The 12630-nt window shown below is 44.0% G+C and overlaps 1 protein-coding gene across 2 annotated transcripts in view; it reads right to left on the bottom strand.

The window, feature by feature from the left end:
* Positions 1–6849, bottom strand: part of APH1B (aph-1 homolog B, gamma-secretase subunit) — a 79080-nt gene extending 72231 nt beyond the window's left edge. For both annotated transcript variants that reach the window (XM_030317987.1, XM_030317986.1), the window contains exons 1-2: positions 6678–6849; positions 5098–5268 (exon numbers count right to left, since the gene is read on the bottom strand). In XM_030317987.1, the coding sequence (XP_030173847.1) occupies positions 5098–5268; positions 6678–6790 (284 nt within the window). In that variant the 5' untranslated portion in view covers positions 6791–6849. The remainder of the gene's footprint in view (positions 1–5097; positions 5269–6677) is intronic.
* Positions 6850–12630: the final 5781 nt, after the last annotated feature.

The following is a 12630-nucleotide window of genomic DNA, read 5'->3' on the forward strand; positions in this document are numbered from 1 at the left end:
CTCCAAAGTCTCACTTACTCAGCAGTGTCTCAAAGAAACCACCTTTGCCAGTGACTGGTAATTGCTATTATCTCCTTACCCCTTTTTTTTAATGCTTATTTTTGAGAGACAGTGTGAGTGGGGGAGGGGCAGAGAGAGAGGAAGACACAATCTGAAGCAGGGTCCAGCTGTCAGCACAAAGCCCTACATGGGGTTTGAACTCACGAACCGTGGGATAATGCCTTGAGCCAAAGTTAGACACTCCACTCACTGAGCCACTCAGTGAGGGATCTAGGTCCCTAAGGTGCTCTAGTTTCTTATTCTTAAATCCTAGAATACCCATGGTCTGAACTCTTATATGAGTACTTAACCTGGTCTTCGGATGATAAAAGTATTGAACATATTTGTTTCATATCCCAATCAGGCTTCAGATAAGAAATAATCAGAGGAGAATAAAATGCTGCCCTCAGAAAAGGAGATAAATGAATACCTAAACGAAACATTAAAATACTGCTCAATAAGAAATGATCTTCAGAGTGATCATATCTGTGAACAATTCAGAAACTTACCATGAGTCCCTGCTCCCATGCAGATGTACGTAAGAATGCAAGATGTGGCTGGTCTGTTCCACTACTGTCACTATTACTAACATTTGTTGGCTAGAAACTCTGCAACAATGATCCTGACTCCAAGGATATCTACATTATATTTACTATAAAGTGTATTTGTTAAAGCAATAAAGAAACTGAACGTTTTAGACTGATTTCTTAGCAAATGCGGAAACAAAATGAGTTGGGTTAACTCTAAAAATAGAAAAATTAAATTAACCAAAACATACTTATATTCTGGGCATTGTGTTAATTTAAATTTCAAGGTACACATATTCAGTACAGCTGGCCTATTCATTACATAAATATAATATAAATATCACGGATTTCTTTAAATTAAGGCAATGCGGGACGCCTGGGTGGCTCAGTCGATTAAGCGTCTGACTTCAGCTCAGGTCATGATCTCACGGATTGTGAGTTCAAGCCCCGCGTTGGGCTCTTTTGCTGACAGCTCAGAGCCTGGAGCCTGCTTCAATTCTGTGTCTCCCTCTCTCTCTGCCCCTTGCCTGCTCACACTGTTTCTCTCTCTAATATAAATAAACATAAAAAAAAAATTTTTTTAAAAAGTAAATTAAGGCAATGCAGAATTCAACCAAAATAGCAATAAGCATAATGAAAAAGGCCTTTTGCTTTTCCAGACTCAAGACAAACAATATGCGATTTGAGGGTACTCCATTTAGAAGCATTATTTGGTAGCAAGGACATTGACATTAAGTGCCTGTCATCATCTTTCTCTGGAGCAGTAACCAACTAAAATGTTCACTTTTTCTAAATAAAATAAAATAACCTGTCACAAGAATGTCATTAAAGGCTAATTAAAGCTTAGAAAAAGGAGCACCTGGGTGGCTCAGTAGGTTAAGCATCTGACTTCAGCTCAGGTCATGATCTCAACAGTTCATGGGTTTGAGCCCTGAGTTGGGTTCTGTGCTGATTGCATGGAGCCTGCCTGGCATTCATTCTCTCTCTCTCCCTTTCTGTCCCTCCCTGACTCATGCTTTCTCTCTCTCAAAATAAATAAATAAACTTAAAAAAATAATAAAGCTTAGAAAAAAATGCTTAGAGACATATATGATAGTAATAATCTCTATCAACAAATGGACGTAAGAATACAACAGAATCATTAAATTTTGGAGGATCTGTTTAAATTGCTCAATAATGAATAAAAGATTTTTGCTATCTGGTATAGCAAAGTACTGCTATCACAAATATATTAAATATATAATTTCAAAAGTTTAATAAACTTCCTCATTCCACATTACAAATTTGTGAGAGGAAAGGTCAATGGCATTAACAGTTCTCAGTGCTAACATTAGGAAATGAAAAAGTAGTTTCCATATTCCTGATGGACAGCGTTTTTGACAGTTTTACTGAAGTGGAAAATTCTTTGTTTGCATTTATTACTATTTTCAAGAACATAAAAGAAAAAGTCCAATTTTTAAAATACAAACTTTGAAAAACTACTGATAAATCATGTTTTCTTTGTATTCTTCTGTGTATGTGTAGTAAGAGACAAACAGTATCAAAAAATATGCACATAGGGGCGCCTGGGTGGCGCAGTCGGTTAAGCGTCCGACTTCAGCCAGGTCACGATCTCGCGGTCCGTGAGTTCGAGCCCCGCGTCGGGCTCTGGGCTGATGGCTCAGAGCCTGGAGCCTGTTTCCGATTCTGTGTCTCCCTCTCTCTCTGCCCCTCCCCCGTTCATTCTCTGTCTCTCTCTGTCCCAAAAATAAATAAACGTTGAAAAAAAAAAATTAAAAAAAAAATATGCATATAAACATTCCATTTTAGAAATTTTTAAAAATAGATTATGCCTTTTAAGAAACTATAGTAAAGATTATCTTTTCTATAAATGGAAGATTTTCTAAAATTAGGAAATATTTATGGTATCAGCATTGTAAGACAAAATTGGATTAAATTGCAAAAGGTTAACCCAAGCCAACATTTTTTTAATGTATATTTTAGGCAATGTATAGGCCCATAATTTGGATTTTTTAAAAAATTAATATAGGAAGAGCTATCACTTGTGGCCACATGCCAGTTTCTCAGGGTACAACTCTTTGCTAGGGTGAAAGTTATTATTCATTATTCAAGATGAAGTACTTTTCCTAAAGCCTGACCCATGAAATAAAACTATGAGATTACAAATGATAATTATTTTGATTCAATTTCATATATGTAAAAAAAAAAAAAAAAAAACAGTGCAAAATGTTCACATTTTAATCTTGGCACCAAATTCGGATAGCAAATATGTGATTAAGGCAGTACTTTAAAGTTGAGAACCCACTTTAACAGTGAAGATAGTTAAAATATCGACTGAACCAAAGTTCCTATATTTAAATACAGCATAGCATAAGACAACAACTTAAATGTATTTATATGTTAGTCATGAATAAAGTATCAAAATCATTCTCAAACTTGTTTTAACACATAACTACATGACAGCCAATATGTCTAAAATGTGCTAGGAAGATATGGTACATTAATCCAAAGTTTCAGCAAAGATGCATTTTGCAATGGCAAATAAAGCCACCTATTATTTTTTAAACGTTTATTCATTTTTGAGAGACAGAGTGTGAGTGGGAGAGGGGCAAAGAGAGAAGGAGACAGAGAATCTGAAGCAGGCCCCAGGCTCTGAGCTGTCAGCATAGAGCCCAACACGGGACTCGAACCCAAGAACCGTGAGATCATGACCTGAGCCTAATTCAACCAACTGAGCCACTCAGGTGTCCTTAAAGGAACCTATTAATACAGGTTTGCCGTGTTACCTGGTTGCTAATTTTCAAAGGCCCTTTCAGAGGAGTAAACATGGTTTCCCCAGAAAGCCAAAGAGGTTGGATTATAGACCTAAAGCCCTAAGGGGTTATTAAACCCATATCCCTACACTGTAAAATCGTTCAAAATTAACCTATTTCAAAATCAGGATCATCACGTGGAAAATGTAAAACTAACATGAGCCAATGATGTTGCTGACAGGAAAAAAACAGTGCAATCTGAGGCTGAGTTGTTCAGAGGACAGTGCCCAGTCAAGGGTGGGAAGGGCCACTGCTCGGTACCACTTGGACCACAGCAGAGTACTGTGCTTGTCTTAAGCACAGGTAAACTCCAGGCACTAAAAACGGGGGTGTCTAGTGACATAAAGAACAGAGATGGAATAGGTTTGGAAGCCATATCTACGTCTTCTGAGGGCCAGGTGAAGAAATGAGGTATGGGTAGCCTTGTAAGAGACAAGATGACAACCATGTAACAAAGATTTCATTTGGCCATGTGGGGCAGAGGTCAGAAAGAGGGAGACTTTGTCTACCTTAGTATATTCTAAAGTTAAAATTAAATTTTTGAATGAAAGTAACTGCTGCATACCAGAAACATTCACAGGTGAATAGATGGTCCATCTGTTAAGGGTACTGTACTCCTGTGGAAACTGAAAAGTAATTGTTGGTATTTTGTTTTTGCTCTTTAATATTTCCAGAAACTAGGGGAAATATCATTTTTAAACCTGTTCTAAGATAAAACTTTTGCTTTTAAGCAGTAGCTTCCTGGGTTTGTTATTTGTAATTAAAACAGCTTCAGTGTTAAATTGCAATATCTGTTATTAAAAGCAACAAATAAAAAAAATAGAGAAGGCCTGGCATAGTGGCAAGAACAAATTATCAGAAGCCTATTACAAGAGATGTTGTTGAGGCTCTGTCTTGATTTCATCTATGAAATTCGTGGAATGCCTTAATCCTCTCATTTGCAGAAATAAAAAGAGCACACATCCCTTTATTAATTCTTACTACATAATCAAAGTCAACCTCATGACTGCCTGAAATAAAACATGGTCCCAAGATCAAGCTGTGTTTCAAATCAGTGGTTTCATGTGAGGTCTTCATGGGTCCTACAGACAACCTATGACCAAAAAATGAAACTCAAGACAATGGCTTCTTTTTAAATCTATTTTTCTATTATAGATATGAAATGCCATGAAATATCACAAAATAAACCCCAGTTTTCCCCTAATGCATTTAAAACAGTGGTAGGCATAATCTCCACAAGAATTATTTATTTTAAGTGGCAGCAAAAAGAAGCACACAGAAATTCTAACCTGGAACACTTTTTCTTGTTGTTTCAATAACTCTTTCTCTGGTTTATTTTTCTCTAAGACACTTATTATCTTCTAACATACAATGTATCTTCCTGTTCATTCATTTGTCATCTCTTTCCACTATAAAATAACCTCTGTGAAGACAGAAACTGTCTTTTAATCAGGATGTATCATTCCCAGGGCACAGGATAGTGCCTGGCACTAAGTAAATTCTGAAGAAGTATTTTTTGAATGAGTGAATGAATGAAGAGAGTTAAAATACTCAGTTAATACTCAGCATTTTCAGGCTGAAAATCTACAATCCCTTGACTTTCAACTCTGTTAGGAAGACACGGACCCTCAAACACCACACTATATTAACATTTTCAAACTACTAAATCATAATTCAAGTATAAATGCAAAGAAAGGTAAAGCAAACATTTAACTTACTTCAAAAGTTTATAATATGCAAATCGAAACATTTCTTGGACAAGGACGGAGACTAACACTCCCAAGATCAGCAGATATTTCTGTATTGGTCCATCTTTGTTGTCAGTAATGGTTCTTGCCATGAACCAAAAAAGGGACGAAAACAGCAGAGATACCAACCAGAAAAAAGCTCTGAAAATTAGAGGGGGAAAAAAGGTTAAGTAAACAGGATTAATAAAGACTTAAAAGTGAAAAAAAAAAACAAACCCTACTTGAAAAGGAACAGATTTCCTGACTCCTTAACGGGGGGGGGGGGGGGGGGTGGTCCTCATAAAGTGATGCTTGGATCAACTGTTCTTCATCACTGGTTCGTTTTCCCCAGGGAGACGAACATGCCCTCCAAGAGGAATGTGAGATTTTTTCCTAACAGTCTTTTTTTTTCAGTGACTCTGCTATTTCTAAGTACATCTGCAGACTACCTGCCAAGGGCCGTTTAGCTAGAAACTTGGTTATTTGCTACTCTTCCTAATTAAGACTTTGCCCACTGATGTGTAAGTATGAGCCTTTTCCAGAAAAATGTCTACATCTCTATTAACACAGTGATTAGTATAAAATTCAAAGGTTGGAAACCGCTGATGGTTGCAAATCTAAATCAGTTTTCCAGTTCCGCTTTTGCAACATACCTGTGGATTTTAAATGATTATAACCAGCTTTACAAACCTTTTGCCCAAATCTCTATTGTGTTTAAAATGACACCTGTGATGCAGCACTTTCACTACAGCTGCGAGAGGTGAAACAGCTCAGAGAAGGTGGGAATCACTGGCCTACCAAGGCTGTTTCTCCTGGTACTAAGTGAGACTCAAGGGAGGAGGGGGACGTGGGGAGCCCCGGGAAGGCTGCAGGACAGGTGAGAACCGGGATTATGACCACCTTCGCCACCAGAGTTCAGTATTTACCAAGCTCCTGCCAGGAGATGCACTGACAGGTGCGTCGGTGTTTTCACAGGTTTCCAGCCTTTGGCTGTCCTTCTGGGGAGCATTAGGGAAGAAAATCCGTAGCCCGAATTCCCCCCCACCCCCAGACATTCCGAAGTGGCTGATCCGGGGTAGGGGGTAGGCATGCGTATGTTTTAAAAGCACCTAAGCCCCAGGTGCTAATGTGCTCTTAACCCCTTCGGGATTACAGATGCCTGTGAGAATCTGAGGGAAACTAGAGACCCCCCCCTCAAGAAATATAAAAGGTGAATATGTGAACTTACCCACAATTTTTTCATGCAATTTTAATGGGTTCACGCCTCACTAAAGCCCACCCATGGACCCTCGGCAAAAACTCAGGAGCCAAGCATCAGGGTTTTCTGAGACCCAGTGTGAGCTCCTTCCCCAGAGCCCCCACTGTGGGGTCCCGGGGCTCCTGTTCTTTTCCCGCCGACCCTCGGAGGACGAGGAGTACTAGGGGACCGGGGTCCCGGCTCAACCCTCCCAACCTTTCTCCCCTCCAAGCCCAACAAGATCGAGCCGTTTGGTGCGGACGCCGGGGGTCGCCGGTATCTCCGGCGGGGGAGGGGAGCCCCGGGCCTGGGTTTCCCGGCGCAACCGCCTCACCCGATGATGAGGAAGATGACGCGCAACGGCTCAGTGGCGATGGTGAAGATGTAGAGGGCCAGCGCAGGCCCGAAGGCAATGAAGGCGCAGCCGAAGAACACGGCCGCCGTCATGGCGACCGCGGAAGCCGGGCCGGAGGCCTGGCGGGGACTCGAAGTACTCCAGGCGCCGACAGAGCTCAGCGCCGCGCGGGGGCGGGAGCAGGGCGCGACGGCGGGGGCTGGAGGCGGGGCGCGGCCGAGGGGGCTGGAGGCGAGACGGGGGCGGGACGCGGCGGAGGGGGCTGGAGGCGGGGAGGGGCGGGGCGCGGCGGAGGGGGGCTGGAGGCGGGACGGGGGCGGGGCGCGATGGAAGGGGTTCGAGGCGGGGCGCGGCGGAGGGGGCTGGAGGCGGGGCGGGAGCAAGGCGCGACCGCGGGGGCTCGAGGCGGGGTGCGGCGGAGGGGGCTGGAGGCGGGGAGGGGACGGGACGCGGCGGAGAGGGGACGGGACGCGGCGGAGAGGGGACGGGACGCGGCGGAGAGGCTGGAGGCGGGACGGGGGCGGGGCGCGGCGGAGGGGGCTGGAGGCGGGGCGGGATCAGGGAGCGACGGAGGGGGCTGGAGGCGGGGCGGGAGGGCGGGACGCGGCGGAGAGGCTGGAGGCGGGACGGGGGCGGGGCGGGGCGCGGCGGAGGGAGCTGGAGGCGGGGCGGGAGCAGGGCGCGACGGTGGGGGGCTGGAGGCGGGGCGCAGCCGAGGGGTCTGGAGGCGGGACGGGGGCGGGGCGCGGCGGAGGGGCTGGAGGCGGGGCGGGAGCAGGGCGCGACGGCGGGGCCTGGAGGCAGGGCGGAGGGGCGGGACGCGACGGAGGGGGCTGGAGGCGGGGCGTGGCGTGGCGGAGGGGAGTGGAGGCGGGGCGGGGCGCGGCGGAGGGGGCTGGAAGGGGGCGGGGCGCAGCGGAGGGGGCTGGAAGCGGGGTGGTGGGGCGGGGCTCGGCGGAGGGGGCTGGAGACGGGGCGGGGGCGGGGCGCAGCAGGGGGGATGAGGCGGAACACGGAGAAGGGGGAGGGGCGGAGCGCGGCGGAGAGATAGGGCGGTGCAGGGGGGCTGGGGGCGGGGCGGAGGGTGTTTGGGTGCGGCGGAGGGAACTGGGGCAGGCGGGACGGGTCTTAGCATGGCGGGACGGGTCTTAGCATGGCGGGTTGGTGGCAGGTTGGAGCGGGGCGGAGGGATGTTGGGGCGGGGCGGGGCGGAGGGGGTGAAGCGCTGATGCTGGAAGGCGGGGCGGAGGCCGGGCCTCATCGCCAAGCTCCCGCCCCACCCCCCGAATTGGGCGTTTAGGGCCGACCGGATTCCGAGGTACCCTTCCCTGGGTACCTGGCGACATTAGCCTAGGGACCCGAGCGCCCGAAACCACCATCACCACTCCTACACTTCGATCAGGCCGCCGGTGCCGGCAGCGAGACGGCTAGGAAGAGAGGTCCTCAGCCCGCTTTGGAGCCTGAACGGGGGAAGATTCCAGATCCCCTAAAGAAATATAGCGCCGGACAGAAGCAGGATTCCATTTCTAAATAAAGTTGTCAATTTTAACTCTTTAAATAAAAGTTAAATGTGTCTTTTTAAAGCACATTTTGCCATTTGCACAGTTGCGGGAACTTCGTGCTCCATCGTATATAAAACCCAAGCTGGAATAGCGGTAACCTAGGTGATAACTCACACATACGAAATAGTGGTGGACGAAGCTGTCCTCAGGGTTGTTTCTATTTATGTTGTCCCCTCACCCCCAGGTCTTCGAAAAGATATTTTTGAAGACATTCTCCGGTTACCCCCCACTCTATACGAACAGTAAAATCTCCCTGCTCTATTTTCACTTACTCGTTTGTGTCCCCGATTAAAATGAAATTTTTAGGGGGTAGGGGCTTTGTTTTGTTTTGTTTTGCTGTTTCCACACACCTAGAAGGTGCTGACTAAATATCTGTTAAGTGAACTAAACAATTTAAAAGATGGAACTTATAAACATTTGCTACTTTATATTAATGGAACAACTTCTGAGAGGTTTAAGAATTAAAATCAGAAGGTTAAGTTCCTGGATTTCACATCTAAGATTTTTCTCCATGTTTAAAGGGAATAATAATGATAATAATACCTTATGTGTTATTTTGAGGATTGTGCCTGCACAGTAAGTGGTATATAAGTGTTAGCCATTCCTACTCATTCTTTAATATCATGAATAAAGCTCTTGGAAATGAACACTGAAAAGAGAAACACTGGTAGCCAGGACCTGACTGAAAATATTTTGCATCTCGTCTCTGATAATGGGCTTTCAAATAATACAACTACAAGTATTTACTTCCTTTTTTTAAAGTTTATTTTATTTATCTTGACAGAGAAAGAGAGAGGTAAGGGCAGAGGGAGAGAGAGAGAGAGAGAGAGGGAGAGAGAGAGAGAGAGAGAGAGAGAGAGAGAGAATCTTAAGCAGACTCCACACTGTCTGATGCAAAGTCTGATGCAGTACAAAGTCTGATGCAGGGCTAGATATCACAAAATGTGAGACCATGACCTGAGCTGAAATCAAGAGTCAAAAGCTTAACAGACTGAGACACCTGGGCATCCCTACAAGTATTTAATTATGATAAAACGTCACCTTTGCTCACTGAAAACAGACATATATACTTTCCATTTACTCCACAATATACTTCATTTTGAAATGTCTTATATAGTACCTACTGAAACTCAGGTTGAGACCACAGTTCAAAATGATGGAGTGACTCACCATTACATATTCTTTTGGTTCTATCCTGAATCAAAGTTACCAGATGCAATTGCATTACTTCAGCTCCATGCAGAAATGTCTTCACGAAGCATAATGGACTCATGTCCTTAGCATAAATTAAGATTTTTATACCACAAATGGCCATCTACATTTTTCCTGCATATTTTATAAAACTTTATCATTGTTCAATATCTTTAGTAGATCCCTACTTTACTACTTGAGTTCAGGGCTAGAAAAAAGTTTTGTTTCTCCCGATAGATACACATGCTCAGCTTTGAGAGCTAACTCATCATATTCAGGCTTCATTGCACTCTCAGGAAGCTTCGAGCTAAATTTAATAGTCGGTTATAGCAACTATTCTGGTTTTTTTTAGCATTATAATTACTGCCATGACCTCAGAAAACGACGTATTCTTTTATCCCTATTTTAATGATTTGATTACCCCAATTGTAACTAAGATCTTGTGTCTTGGTTAAAGCTGCCTCAAATATCTTGTAGTAGGCAACTCAACAGGCAGAACTGTAAGTTGGGGCAATTTGTATTCATAGTGTCTTGACCATATTTCAGTTCAATCTTAGTCCTCAAATCCACTTAAAAACAATGGGAAGGTAATGTAAAATATAATGGGTCTGCCCCCCCCCCCCATCAGTAAAGACATCTTTAACTGATGTCTTTTGGAAGAGAAAAGAAAGCAACTAGACCAAATTGGAAAAAACACCAAGAAAATAGTCATCTTCAGCATTCACGGTTATTTACTGGAAAAACTGATTTCAAGTTTTCTCTGAATAATAGCACCTTACATTTATATAATGCATTGTTATTTGAAAAACACTTTTACACTGACTTCAACAATTCTGTGTACAAGAGAGGAGTTTGAGGCTAAGTAGCAGTGCTATTGACTCCTCAAGCTTTTATGCACTATTAACGTCCCCTGAAAACTTGGAAACATAAGGTACTAAGTGATGATGGTTAAATCCCTAAGAGGTGACTGGCAGAAAGAGGCTGGCACATGGTATGGCTCTGGATATAGACTGCTGGGAATTCCTCAGAATTGGGTGCATGTGGGAAGCTGGGTGTGGGCAGGGAGGTTGGGGGGGGGGTACAAAATTAATACCGCATTTTAGCAATTTATCAGATAAGGCTTTGAGATACCTACGTATAACTCACAAGATACTAATGAACTCACTTGAGCTTTGTTTCTGGTAGTGCTGATAGATTCAGAGTTACTCAACCATCTATTCATTCATTCAAAATGCATGCTGAATAGCGATGAAGTTATCAGGCACAATGCTGGGCAAAGGGAATCCACCAGCAGCCAGATGTGCTCCTGTCTCCGTGAAGATTACAGTCTAGTGGGAAGCCGGATAGGCAGGTATAGGGTGCTGTGAGAATGTATAGGAAGAGGGAAGGGCACCCAGTCCAGATGTGTGAGGTTTTGCTAAAGAGAACATGCATTCACTCAGGTCTCTGCTTAGGAGTTAGCAAAGATGAGAAGCAGGGGAGAAATGGATGGACAAGTGGAAAGGCCTCAAAGTGAAAGAAAGCAGGGCATTTCTGAAGGACAGAAATTAATTTTATTTGCTATGGGGGAATTCTTATATATTCCCGGAACCAATATTGGAAAACCCAAATTTTGAAGGTAGGACACATGAAGAAAAGGAGAGAAAAAGTTTACTCAATTTATCAATACATAGGTAGCATTCTGGGTGATTTATTTTATTAAAAGGAAATTCTTCTGTATTTAATAAAGACTAAAATAATGTAAGGTAAGGGCTAGAATAAAAACCAGATAATGAAGCTCCTCTTTTTCTTGCTATACTTACTGAGGCATTGATGAATTTACTTTAAATTTTTCTCTAAGAAGTAAATGGGGGAAAAAACTCCTAAATTACTTAGCTTTCTTCAACATGTTAATTTTGATGAAGTTCACTGATTCCTTCAACGCTGATTAAACACCTACTATGTGCCAGGCTCCTTACAGGATACCGTAGATTCAAGCTCCTGGGAGCTTAGAGTCTAGTGGGAAGGAAATAAGCAGACAATTTGAATCCGATACAGTGACACTCTGGGCCTACAGAGGAGGGGGCTCCTAACCTGGATGGGTTGTGCAGGAAGTCTTCCCAGAAAAACCCTTAGTAAGTCTTGAAAGATAAGGAAGAGTTAGCCAGAAAAGGGGTAGGGAGTCAGCAGGAGGAGTAGCATAAGAAGAGAAATGACAAAACGTGGTGTATTACTGGTGACATTCAAAACGGGTATGAGTTAGGGTATGACAAGATCCAAGGCTGGAGAGAAAGATGTGGGGGTGGTAAATGGATTTGTTTGCCAGGCTAGAGTTTAGCTTTTTATACCCCAAGGTATGAGGTATCACTGAAGGATTAAATTTGGCAGTGATAGAAGATTCCACTTTTTTTTTTTTTAATTCTTACTTATTTTTGAGAGAGAGAGAGAGAGAAAGAGAGAGTGGGGGAGGGGTAGAGAGACGGAGACACAGAATCCAAAGCAGGCTCCAGGCTCTGAGATCTCAGCACAGAGCCCGACTCGGGGCTCAAACTCACAAGCCGGGAGGTCATGACCTGAGCCAAAGTCGAAGGCTTAACTGACTGAGCCACCCAGGCGCCCCTGAAGATTACAGTTTTAAAAGCCTGTTGGCACTGTGAAAACCGGCTTGGAGGAAAATAAGATTCGACACTGGGCGACTGGTTAGGAGAGGTTGCAGACATCTAGGCGAAAGATGACGAGGCCTGAACAAAGACAGAGGCAGAAACAATGAACAAGTGGACAGATTAGAAAGAGATTAAGGTGTTTGATCTATAAGACTTGGAGGCTACTGAGCATGCAACTCTTGATCGCGGGGTCATAAATTTGGGACCCATGTTGGGCAGAGAGATTACTTAAAAATAAAATCTTTAAAAAAAAAAAAAGAATGCTCCAAAGGGGAACCTGGCTGGCTCAGTCAGCAGAGCGCGCAACTCTTGATGTCAGGGCTGTGAGTTTAAGCTTCACGTTGGGCGTGAAGCCTACTTAGTTAAAATTAAAATAAATAAATAAATAAGACAGAGGCTAGTGAACCGTGTACAGATCTAAGTAGGTGATGATGCTATCTATCACAAGGAAGAAAAAAAGGAGACAGAAGAGCTTTTTCCTCTTAGGTTTAAGGGCTGTTGGTGGGAACTGCTGGGGAGGAGGAAAGATGGAGAGCT

The sequence above is a fragment of the Lynx canadensis genome, chromosome B3, assembly GCF_007474595.2.
Source record: "Lynx canadensis isolate LIC74 chromosome B3, mLynCan4.pri.v2, whole genome shotgun sequence".
Lineage (NCBI taxonomy): Eukaryota > Metazoa > Chordata > Mammalia > Carnivora > Felidae > Lynx > Lynx canadensis.